The sequence below is a fragment of the Cyprinodon tularosa genome, unplaced genomic scaffold (assembly GCF_016077235.1).
Source record: "Cyprinodon tularosa strain WSP-4 unplaced genomic scaffold, ASM1607723v1 ctg190, whole genome shotgun sequence".
In the NCBI taxonomy this organism is placed as follows: domain Eukaryota; kingdom Metazoa; phylum Chordata; class Actinopteri; order Cyprinodontiformes; family Cyprinodontidae; genus Cyprinodon; species Cyprinodon tularosa.
The window spans coordinates 926,907-939,342 of NW_024038679.1; the positions used below are offsets into that span (position 1 = coordinate 926,907).

At 37.3% G+C, this 12,436-nt stretch overlaps 1 protein-coding gene across 1 annotated transcript in view; it reads right to left on the reverse strand.

Moving 5' to 3' along the window:
• Positions 1 to 12,436, reverse strand: part of sorcs3 (sortilin related VPS10 domain containing receptor 3) — a 409,108-nt gene that overhangs the window by 34,646 nt on the left and 362,026 nt on the right. Inside the window, exon 19 of the mRNA XM_038283178.1 lies at positions 10,001 to 10,187. Within this exon, the coding sequence (XP_038139106.1) occupies positions 10,001 to 10,187 (187 nt within the window). The remainder of the gene's footprint in view (positions 1 to 10,000; positions 10,188 to 12,436) is intronic.

Genomic DNA, 12,436 nt, shown 5'->3' on the forward strand with positions numbered 1-12,436 from the left:
GATTTTTCACCCAAAGAGGTTGCCATTTGATGTAGTTAAGTCTTTCCAGACTGGCACTGGTTTAAGACAGGATGGCTAACATTCTGCAGATGTTTTTTTATGGTATTGCTTTTTGACTGGTGTGAATTTAGATAATGCCACACAAAATAAAATTTTGAAGATAATAAATTACTGCTCAAGATGACAGTGAAGCATCTTTTAGTCATTGTAACACATTGTTCTAATATATGACAGAAAGCTAACAGCCTCAGTTAGAAACTGGAGCTCGGTCTGCTTTAGCACCTTCAAGCAGCCAGCACTAGCTTTATAGGCCAACTCCCTACTCTTCCTCAGTTTAGTCCTCATCTTCATCACCCTTCGTGATTCCTACATAAACTTTGATGCGCTCAAGATAAAAAGTAGTGGGACTTATTGCTGTTTTGGTCGGACAGAGCTAACGCTACAGGACCTAGCATGTGTCATTTACCCAGAATGTGATAGTCAATAATTTTATTTTATCAAACAACGAGGCTCATAGTATTTCTAATGTATTGTAGTGATGGTGAGATGAAGCCTCATGAGACATTGAACCATTTTGCCAAATTGATTCAACGATCCCCACAGTTCATGAAGCTTCATGTGAACACGTCGCCACTTACTGGTGAAGTGCAGAACTACAGTTAGTAATATAATCTCATCTTTTTGTAATATTGTTTTTCTTGTTTGTTTTTTCCCCCATATTAGTTCAGTTTTTTGAGTGTAAAATGTCTTAGAAGAGAAAAATAATGTAAGGTAACCAAACAAGTTTTAACCAACTAGATTGGTTGGAAAAACACCATTTTATTCTTGGAACCTATCCAACTCTCCTACAAACTCCCACATCTTGACTGAACACAGAGGCTGTTTAAATGCTGCCGAAGTTACCGGCAAGCTGAACCACTTCTGGAAGCGGTCAGGTGGTATGGCGGAGTTGCGAGGCTTCGGACATCATCGATTTTGGCTCCTCCCCTAAATGAAGCAAGCCTCAATACGCACCTCGTCGAAACACCCCCTCCAGTACTCGACACATGCCTCGAAGCCTCGGCTCATCTCATAACATCACTACTGTATTGTATTTGCATCAAAATAAAAAAAAAAAATTCTGAAATAAAGTCTAATCAGAAGGGGTGTTATTAATCGTTTTGTATCGATGCATTGATCCAACAGACGACGATCCAATGCATCGACACGTCCGCAAGAGTATAGGTTCATGTTTTTTTTTTTCCTTCAGTCTATTTTCATTCATCTGCTCCTGGACGTAATTCTGACTCCCATGCTGCGGTGGCGCTAAACCTCTTTTGCCCTCCTACCTCACTTCCTTTAGCCATTACCCTCTTTCCACTTACAGTAAGTTTCGATGCCAGGCCTTCATAACACAGAGGGATTATTTTTCAGTGAATGTGCTTTTCATATACCTAGGTGGAGTACAACTTTACTACTTTTGTTATTTGCTGCTTCTCAAATAAAATGCACAACGATATTACAGCTTGCATTGATTGATTTCAAATTTGAAACATTGTCTAGCCTGTAAAGTAAAAAAAAATAAAAAAAGATTAATCGAATCAAATCATACTGCGGTTTATTCTTGAGAATCGAAAATAATCGAATCATTCGGTCAGGACATTTATACTGAATCGAATCGCCATGATGGGAGTGATTTACACCCCTACTAATCTGACAACTAATTATGGATCCTGTTAAGTTATTGATTACAGTATTGGAACTTAAAGTTTTTTTTTCTGTTTACAAAAATTTTACTGCTGCCTCATATTGATAAAAATTAAAGACACTGTTGCTAACTTAGTGACTTTGTCGCTATATTTAGCAACTTTTCAAACCCCTCTTTTCTTTAAAATCTAGCATCTTTTTCCTGCGCTGTCTCAGACTTTTGTGACAAAATAAAAGCAGCAATCGCTGGAGTATAGTGAGGGCCCCTTCCTCCTCCAAAGCAGGCGCTCAGACTCAGCACCAAGCCGTTTCTGCAGTCAGTGAGGGAAGGCTGATTTTCCTGTGTTTTGATTTGAAAATGAGTTAAAGCTTTCACTGATCCCCTTTAAGTGGGATGTAAACATGACATTTAACCTAAGAGTCTTTTTTTATTTATTTATTTTTATCTGGAACGAAAATAGTTCCTCACTGCATTTAACGCATACAGTTTCATCCACTGTATTTGCCTCTGCTTACTTTAAAAGTGAATTTGATAAAATAGAATTGATTTATGTAGATTTTGCTTCCACAAAAATATCACTGAATACTCAAACTTATTTTATAGAGTTTCTAAGGTATTTTGAGTCTTTATTTTATTAACATATGCAAATAAGGCAATGACATCATTTAGCCACGTCTGGTGACTCTCAGGACAACAAGTTGTGACTTTTCTGTTTGTGATAAAATACACCCGTGTGTCAACATATAGGCACTAATATTTTACATTTTAAGCCAAGCTAAAAAAGAGAAAATGAGTTGATGGCATCAGGTATTTCTTGACATGAAGCCACAAACCTGCTAAGAGAAGCTAATGGGACCCGACAGAGCTCCTAGCTGCTTTACTCTAATCTCAGGATGAACTTTCCTGCTGTGGACAGATGTAACACACCGCATGCACTGAAAACCTCTAACAGCATCTGTTTGTGTGGCGCTGTGATCTGGGCTGCTCGTCTTGCTCACACTCATCCTCTTTCAAAACTAATCTTTATCCCTGCTGTGAGATGCTTGGTGTGTCTTTGTGCACTCGGGCTTGCTCCTCCGTGTAAACGGGACCAGACGAGAAAGTCATTTGGCATTAAACGTGTTCAGCTGAGAAATCTTTGCAGCTTTTGGCTTTTCTCCCTGAAGGTATCGCCCTCACCGCGAGACAAAAAAATCCAGCTAAATTTACGGCTGTCAGAAATGTATTAATACGGAGCACACTGATACAAGAGGACGGCAGAGGTTAGATCAGAATGAATTGAACGAATCAGAGAAACAATAACATGACAGAGAGACAATTCAACACTTACTGAAGGTAGCTTGTATAATTCCCTTTAGAGGGCTAAAAAAATACTTTTTCTTATTGTGCCTGAGTTGAGCTGAGAGGCATGACAATCATGTAATTTGTTTTGTTTGCTGCTGTGTGAAACCTGCTTTAGCTTTAAATTAGCTATTGTTCTAGATGTGGATCCTGATGAAAGGCATTACCTGCAGTGGCCTTAAAGGCCTCCTTCTCAGTTTTGCTTCCCTCTGCAGGAAAACATTTCATAAGTGGCTCTGTTATGACCTTTTCTGTAAAAATGTGTATAGCCATCAAAGTATCCTCCATAATCCACCATATCAGTCAGTGCCTTTATTCTTCAATAAGTCTTGCTTGGATCAACAGTGTTATTGATCCATAGCAACTTTAGTACCTGAAGCATCACGAAACATAACGAGGAAAAGAAGACGACAGAGCTTCACAAAGACTTTAATTTTTCCATCCCTCAGGTCACAGTGAGGTTGGTTCCTATCTCCATCAGTATATAGGGGAAAGGCAGGGTAAACACTAAACAGGTATCTGGTCCTTCGCAAGGCAACACAGAGACAGACAACCAAGCACACACACTCACACCTAAGGACAATTTTTAGAGATGATAATTAGCCTTAAAGTCATGGGAGGAAGCCATAGTACCTGGAGAGAATCAAGCATCTAAGGGCAGAACATGCAAACTCCAGGCAGAAAGACCCTGAGTCGCGAATCGAAGGCTTCTTGCTGCAAGGCAACAGTGTTTTAAACTGTGCTACCTTGTAGCCCAGAGTCTAATTTTCCTAATGGCAAATTAAAGGATTTTTCACAGAATGTGGCTCAGATTATCCTAATATATAACTATATATATATATATATATATATATATATATATATATATATATATATATATATATATATATATATATATATATACAGGTGCTGGTCATAAAATTAGAATATCATGAAAAAGTAGATTGATTTCAGTAATTCCATTTAAAAAGTGAAACTTGTATATTATATTCATACATTACATACAAACTCATATATTTCAGATGTTTATTTTGTTTAATTTTGATGATTACAAATGACAACAAATGAAAATCTCAAATTCATCATATCAGAAAATTAGAATATTACTGAAGACCAATAAAAACAAAGGATTTATAGAAATGTTGGCCAACTGAAAAGTATGAGCATGAAAAGTATGAGCATGTACAGCACTCAGTATTTAGTTGGGCCTCCTTTGGCCTGTATTACTGCAGCAATGCGGCGTGGCATGGAGTCGATCAGTCTGTGGCACTGCTCAGGTGTTATGATAGCCCAGGTTGCTCTAATAGTGGCTTTTAGCTCTTCTGAATTGTTGGGTCTGGTGTATTGCATCTTCTTCTTCACAATACCCCATAGATTTTCTATGGGGTTAAGGTCAGGAGAGTTTGCTGGCCAATTAAGAACAGGGATACCATGGTCCTTCAACCAGGTACTGGTAGCTTTGGCACTGTGTGCAGGTGCCAAGTCCTGTTGGAAAAAGAAATCTGCATCTCCAAAAAGTTGGTCAGCTGCAGGAAGCATGAAGTGCTCTAAAACTTCCTGGTATGTGGCTGCGTTGACCCTGGACCTCAGAAAACACAATGGACCAACACCAGCAGATGACATGGCACCCCAAACCATCACTGACTGTGGAAACTTTACACTGGACTTCAAGCAACGTGGATGAAGTGCCTCTCTTCTTTTCCTCCAGACTCTGGGACCTTGATTTCCAAAGGAAATGCAAAATTTACTTTCATCAGAGAACATGACTTTGGACCACTCACCAGCAGTCCAGTCCTGTTTCTCTTTAGCCCAGGCAAGACGCTTCTGACGCTGTCTGTGGTTCAAGAGTGGCTTGACACAAGGAATGCGACAGCAGAAACCCATGTCTTTCATACGTCTGTGTGTGGTGGTTCTTGAAGCACTCACTCCAGCTGCAGTCCACTCTTTGTGAATCTCCCCCACATTTTTGAATGGGTTTTGTTTCACAATCCTCTCCAGGGTGCGGTTATCTCTCTTGCTTGTACACTTTTTTCGACCACATCTTTTCTTTCCCTTCGCCTCTCTATTAATGTGCTTGGACACTGAGCTCTGTGAACAGCCAGCCTCTTTAGCGATGACCTTTTGTGTCTTGCCCTCCTTGTGCAAGGTGTCGATGGTCGTCTTTTGGACAACTGTCAAGTCAGCAGTCTTCCCCATGATTGTGTAGCCTATAGAACTAGACTGAAAGACCATTTAAAGGCTTTTGCAGGTGGTTTGAGTTAATTAGCTGATTAGAGTGTGGCACCAGGGGCCATCAATTTTGAACCTTTTCACAATATTCTAATTTTCTGATATGATGAATTTGAGATTTTCATTTGTTGTCATTTGTAATCATCAAAATTAAACAAAATAAACATCTGAAATATATGAGTTTGTATGTAATGTATGAATATAATATACAAGTTTCACTTTTTAAATGGAATTACTGAAATCAATCTACTTTTTCATGATATTCTAATTTTATGACCAGCACCTGTATATAGTTAGGCTGCTATACACTTAGACTGCTGGAGGATATAGGGACAACTTTTCATCATTATGCTTCAATTTACCTTTATCCTCCTATTTTGCAGAATTTGTTAGTTTAACCCTTAGCTTCTTGTTCTCCTTGCTTTTTCTCATCTTAGTATCTTCATCGGACCTGGTTCTCTTTCGCTGTGACTCCATCCTGGATGGAAATATCAGCTTCAGTTATAGATGCTAGTTTGAGGCCTCTTTATTAGTGCTTAGTCCTTTTTCTCGCCTAGGCATATTCTAGCTATGGGCTCAGCTTTTACCATAGGTAACTGGCTGTGCTCTCTTTTCATCCCTTTTGGCAGAATTTACTCAGAGCTCATCTGCTTAACTATTTCTTTTCTAGAAACAGTCACCTCTGGAGCTACTTTACCGTTTCCTTTTCTAACATAGAAAGTATTCTAAATCAGTACTTCTATGTTCGTTGTGTATATTTGCTTCTGTCTCCTGTTTCTACCACTGAAATCAAAACTGTACTAACATGATATCAATAGTGTTACACTTCACCTTCAGTTTACCCCCAGCATCTGGTGAGGAATAACATACAAGTAGTTGTATTTGTGTTCTTAATGGCATTTTAGACTTTGTAATGTCCTTAAAAATGATTTGCAAATGGTTATGACTCACTATACCCACAGAGGGATCAAACTAATTTTCTTAAGATGAAATACTTTATCAAATTTCGTTAATGTCAGCACTGCTGATGAAGATCAGTAGACGAAGCCTGATGGAGCCCTTGAGATAACCAATAAGAAACGGTCCTGCACTTCAAAAGGAACCTCTAACATACGGACATGAATATCATTCAGATAGCGGCTTGTTTATGTGGAGAGAAAGAAGAACTAGATTAACATTTCATTTCTTATAACTAGAAAAAAACATGTTGACCGTTAAATCACTAAAATCTAATGCTGATCTTGACATTTAAAAAACTGTATAGAAAGACATACGTTATGTAAATATTAATGCCAGAAGTGTCAAAAAACTAAACATACTTTGCTAATGTGCTTAAGTAGGTTTGTGTTTGGTTTCTTTCTTTTATCAACCAATCTCAGCTGTTTGAAAACAGAAATACTCATTAAAACTGGGTCAACCACACCACTTCACTAGGGAGGCAATTTCTATGAAGCCAGAATTCTAGTGAAAGTGAACACATGTAATAAATACTGATATTAGCAGTTTTATATCAAACAAACACACATATAAACTACTCTCAACATGCATTTTGAACATTTTATGCATGTAGATTCAACACTATAGGCCCCCAACATGTCACAAGCATAAGTTCATGCTCCATCTTTTGATTTTTATGCCCCTGTAGATTCCGTTCTACTTAGGTGTAAAATTGTTTATGTGCCCTCATGAAAAAAAAAGTGTCATTTTGAGAATGGAACCAACCTGAGAACCAACAACCTGTTACTGTCACTTCTCAATCCGTATAGAAGCAGGATGCATTCCTTTAGCTCATTCACATTTGTAAAACAAGACATCATCAAGGCAACCATAAATATTGTTATAATGAAAATGTGTTTTTTCTTTACTTAAATCATCAAAGAATGCAAATACAAATAAAAATTATTAACAACTTTTCTGAGAGAACTGGAGGTATTTTACGTTTTTTTTTACAGTATATTTATTTTCTGATGTTGTCATCAAACATATTAAGAGCAGTCTAGCAAAACATGATTACGTCGTGTTTATCTGTATATTATTTGCAGAGATGGGAAGTAACGAAGTACAAATACTTCATTACTATACTCAAGTAGATTTTTCTAATATTTTTACTTTACTTTACTACTTATTTTTATGGCGACTTTTTACTTCTACTCCTTACATTTTTACACAAATATCTGTACTTTCTACTCCTTACATTTTAAAAAATTGTCTCGTTACTTTAGTTTTGAATCATTTCAATGGAGTTACCGTTATTATTTTTCATGTCATCAATACCAAATCCAATCTAATTAGATGGGAATCTACGTTGCATTTGACGCACCACTACAAGATGAATTGACAGATTCGGCGGTATTCATTGGCGGCAAATCATTGCAGCTTGGTGGCGGTGGCGTTAGCATAGTAGCATGGACGACGAGATGATTGAAAATGAACACAACGGAGATCTAGTCCTATTGGCAGACATCCATTTAAAATGTAGGCAACGGCATGAAAAAAGTGGTTTCTACTTTTACTTTTATACTTTAAGTAAATTTACAAGCCTGTACTTTGTTACTTTTACTTGAGTAAAGAAGTTTAATCAGTACTTCCTCTTTTACCAGAGTATTTTTTAACACAAGTATCTGTACTTTTACTCAAGTACGGAAAGTGAGTACTTTTGCCATCTCTGATTATTTGTGTCTTTTGATAATGCACTATACAATAAAACCACAATGAACCCTAAAACTTCAAATCACTACAATTATTTACAAATCTAAACAAAAAAAATAATTAGCTGCTGGAAGAAAGGTACGATCGCATTTCCCAGACTGATTGTGCAAGACGGGTAATATAAGTCAACTGTACCCAAGATAAGAAGCTTTTTTTCTATCAGAAAAGCCATTATTTACGTTTTACATGCTAGAGTTAAGTAAAAAGCATATTCATTTTTTTTCCTTTTTTAAAAAAGTTCAACACTGGCGACCCAGGTGTATTATTGGTGAAATTGTTGGTATGGATCATGCTACCGTTATGGATTGGGTAGCGAGATAAACATAAGCAAAGTATCTAGCTGTTTTCTTAAAGAGATAAAATCATTAAACAATTTTGTCCGATGAAACTGTCCTCGTAGCAATAGTAGCAATATGTTCTAAAATGATAATCAATGGAAGTTCTTAAAAGCTAAGCTAATGCTAGCTTTACTGTTTTGGGTAAAATGGGGCTTGAAAAAACCCTCATTTATGGTTACAGTTGCATAGAGAACTTTCTTTTTTGTCCATCATCGTGTTTCCAAAGTTGTCAGTTAATGAAAGAGATGCGTCTGGAATATGAAAAGTAACTGCATATTTATTTTGGCTAATAAGTTACTTCCACTGAGTGGTAACTGAGTTGCTAACTCTGGTACCCCTATTGAGAACTAACCAGCAACTATGACTGGTTAACTTTAACCTGCCCATGATGAAGATGCTAATTACCACAATATTTGGAGCAACAAGCAAATACAACATAATAAATAAACATTAAGCAGGTGGTTATCTCTTCCTCCTTGATTCTTAGATCATGCAGATCTTGTCTCATTAAGTTTTCCTGTTTTCCATGAGGAACTTTCATGTACCCAAACTTGGTTGTAGAAAAGCACACCAAAGCCTAGAAGTCTAAGCAAAACAATTTTTTTGAAATTATTTATTTATTTTTTCCCACTTGCTTTGTTTCTGTTTTATTTTCCTATATTTTAATCATGTAAAGCACTCTGCGTTGTCATTGTACTGAATTGAGCTATACAAATACATTTACCTTGCCTTGCCTTTGCCTTGCCTAAGCGCACAAATCACAATCATAAATCAGCAAAACAACTTATAGGTCTTCTTATAATACCAACTAGCTGGCAATATAAACTAATGTTAAAATTATCAGTTTTAAAACATATTTAGATCAACTCTTAATCCCTGGAGAACCACTGTACCAGATTAGCATCTTACAGAAAGTTTTCATTGATCCTATAACATTTTATCGGGGTCTCTTTTACTCAGACCAGCTGCAACCTGTGGTCTCGTCTTACTTTTTGATGATTAGCTTGACTTATATATAATTTTGGTTCCTAATCTTTAGCAAAACAAAGCCCCGTTTTTTTAATTTTCACCTGGGCAGGAACCAAACAGTCATCAGATGGATCAGACCAATCCAAATAAACTGAATTGATTAACAACCCATCTGCTGTAACCGTTTGGGACAACGGATTTCCACCTTCCTCTGTTTTAAAAGTGGTGCGCTTTGTTCTGTTTCTGCGGTTACGAGCTCTTTCTACCGTTATATCAGTCTACACAAAATATTTTTCCCCTCATTCATAAAAACAGTGAAATTAGGACATTTCCGGAGACAGGAGGTCCAACATGGTGAAACATGAAGGAAACATCATGCTTTCAGTTAAGTTTCCATCAGAAACTAAAAATACAGCTGAAATTTGGTGCATGACATGAAGACTGATGTTCACAGGTGTCTATCCATGTAAACTGCTTGTCTAGCAGCATTGCAGGTCGAACATCCACAAAGGCTTGTGGGTAAAATCAAAACAGAGGGTGTTTCTACCAAATACTGGCTCAGCGGGAATGAACACAGACATAGTTTCCACTTTTCTGATTTAACATATTTTATCTTTACCCTCATAACTTCATTAAAAGCACCAGCTGTTCATCCTGAAATCCATGAGAAACATCCATTTTTAATTCTGTTTTAGAAGAGCATCTTTAAATATTTCTGAGCACTCACATGATACATGCAGAAATAAAGTAGTGGTGTCCGAGCCGAGTGTGTTCTCTGCCAGCGCCGTGACTCGGAATATTCCAGCCGACTTGTAAACGTGTTTGATCCCCTCCTCGGTCCAGCTCAGGTTGGAGTAGGAGACTGCTGTACCATCGCCGAAATCCAGCTGGATGTTAGTTCTTAGAGAGTCCCCCTGAAACACAGCAAAGCTTAGTTTTACTATCTAGGAATTGTCTAAAACCTAGTTCTGACTCTGTGTGTAAAGTTTAACACATTTAAAATGCTCTCTGTATGCATGACTTCATTGCACCTTCTTAGAGTCACAAATCCATATTAAAAATAGTGGGATTGTGGTTCCTTTTCTGATGAGAAGACTTGAGTTTAATTTATTTAGTTTATCCATATAGCTCCTGTTCACATCAAATTTCATCTCAAGGCACTCATGCTGCAAACCATCCAGTCAGATTGGTTAAAAGCTTTTATCAATGGAAACCAGCTGAACCAATGGGTGCATTCAGCTGACCTCCAGCAGCCAAAGCCTCTCCTTTGTCCACAGGAGCCCTGAACTGAAGGGGATGTTGCTTCAGCAAGGAGAAATAGGTGGACACATATCACATTACAGACTCATATAGTATTTGGAAATAGCACCTTTGCACTCTGGAGAGGAGGGCGTTTCCTGTACCAGCTGCCATTTGTCACATTGTGTTTTCTATTTTTTGTTTGTTTTATTTTTATCTTCATTTGTTACAGTTTTTTTTTCTTGTTTTTCAAAAGATAAGATTTTTAGAAGATCAGATCAAATACATAAAAGGTCCACATAATAAAAAAAAAAAACAACCAAAGAAAGAATAAGAAAAATAGTGCAGTGGAATGTCTGTGAACCTACTCTTGTCTAATTCCTGAATGTTCCACATCACTGAGCCGGGAATCTAACTCTGACAAAAATTTCTGTATCTCTATAATATCTCTATTATGAGTTATCTTCTCAGTTCAGAGGGCCCCATGCCTGTCTTTGCCTAGAGCCCCAAATTTCCTAAATCCGCCCCTGCGTAAGACATAACACAACATTAGCAATAGAAAAGATAACATATGCAAGCGTGGTGTGAGCAATTGCTGTAGAGTCAACAACGCAATTTAGGTGAATGCCCACTGTCACCCCATGCTTTCAAATAGGGGAAAAATCCTGCAATCAGCTGCTTTTCCTTAGATTGAAAACTGATCTCGTTGAATTATAGCTTTAAATGTCCTTGAGATGACGTGAACTGGCATTATATTGCATGAAATTAACTGCAAAACATAGCAAAGATGCAATAAATTAATACTAAACTGAAGTAATGTGAAGGATGTTTCAAAAAGACTTTAGAAATCAAACCTAAAAAAAAAATGTTTTTCAATAGTTTTTTTTCCCCCTAGTTCCACTGCACACTTTTGTGATAAATCATCCGCTGATGCATTATGCTTTTGACAAAATTAGAAAACCCATAAACTCTCACAAAGAAAGTGAGAAAAAAAACATTCCCATCACCTTTAGGGAGTCTCTACACAGAAACAAATTTCCTCTGTCAATCATTATGAGAAACACCAATAAATGGAAAAGTCAAATATAACCACGGAGGAAAAGAACTGTACTAAAATCTAAAAGCTGTTACTGTTATGTAGTGCGACCATTTTGGAGTTGCCGTGGTTACAGTAGCTTGGGGGGCTGATGGGGTCACAGCAGCTGTTTTCTAAGTGCTGCATGCTCTGTTATAAGGCTGATTTTCATAGGGTAAAAGAAATGACGAATTTCCATACCTTCAATTTAATGCAGTGACAGAAAGAGGATTAAAACATAAGACTTAGATTCCTGAATCACCAAGGAACAGGAAAGCATTTTAAAGTACAGCTTTTTGGCCTGCAGGCTGTTTTAGAAAGAAGAGATGATGAAACAGGGTGGCAAACATGCCACCTAAGCCTCTTTAATAGGAAACCATTACATTCAAGACAAAAATGCACAGCTCTTTAGTTAAAACAAATGAATATTGCTTTTTATGAGCCTAAATTTTTTTTTTTTGAAATAAGTATTTCATTATGGATTTCCTACAGATTAAAACCAGCTCTAAGTGGATCCATAAAGTCATTGGTTAACTAGGATTTCTTTATTGTATTAACGCATTGATAGAATTTCTTGTATGCTTTAAGCACCTGTCACACTTTGATGATTTAGCCAGGGTATGCCTGACATCCTAGAATCTCCTAAAACGCTGCCAAACGCTGAGCTTTCTATTAAGTTTTTTATTTTGGGCGTATGCATAGAGTATTCATAATAAGTCCAGAACTTATGTCCAACGACAACCTAACTTCTGCATAACGCACGGCAGCGTTATGCACATGAAATGATGCACAAACCAGTGTCCTGAAGGGGGCAGCGATGCACCCGGAAAGGCGCCTGGCCTGCATAAA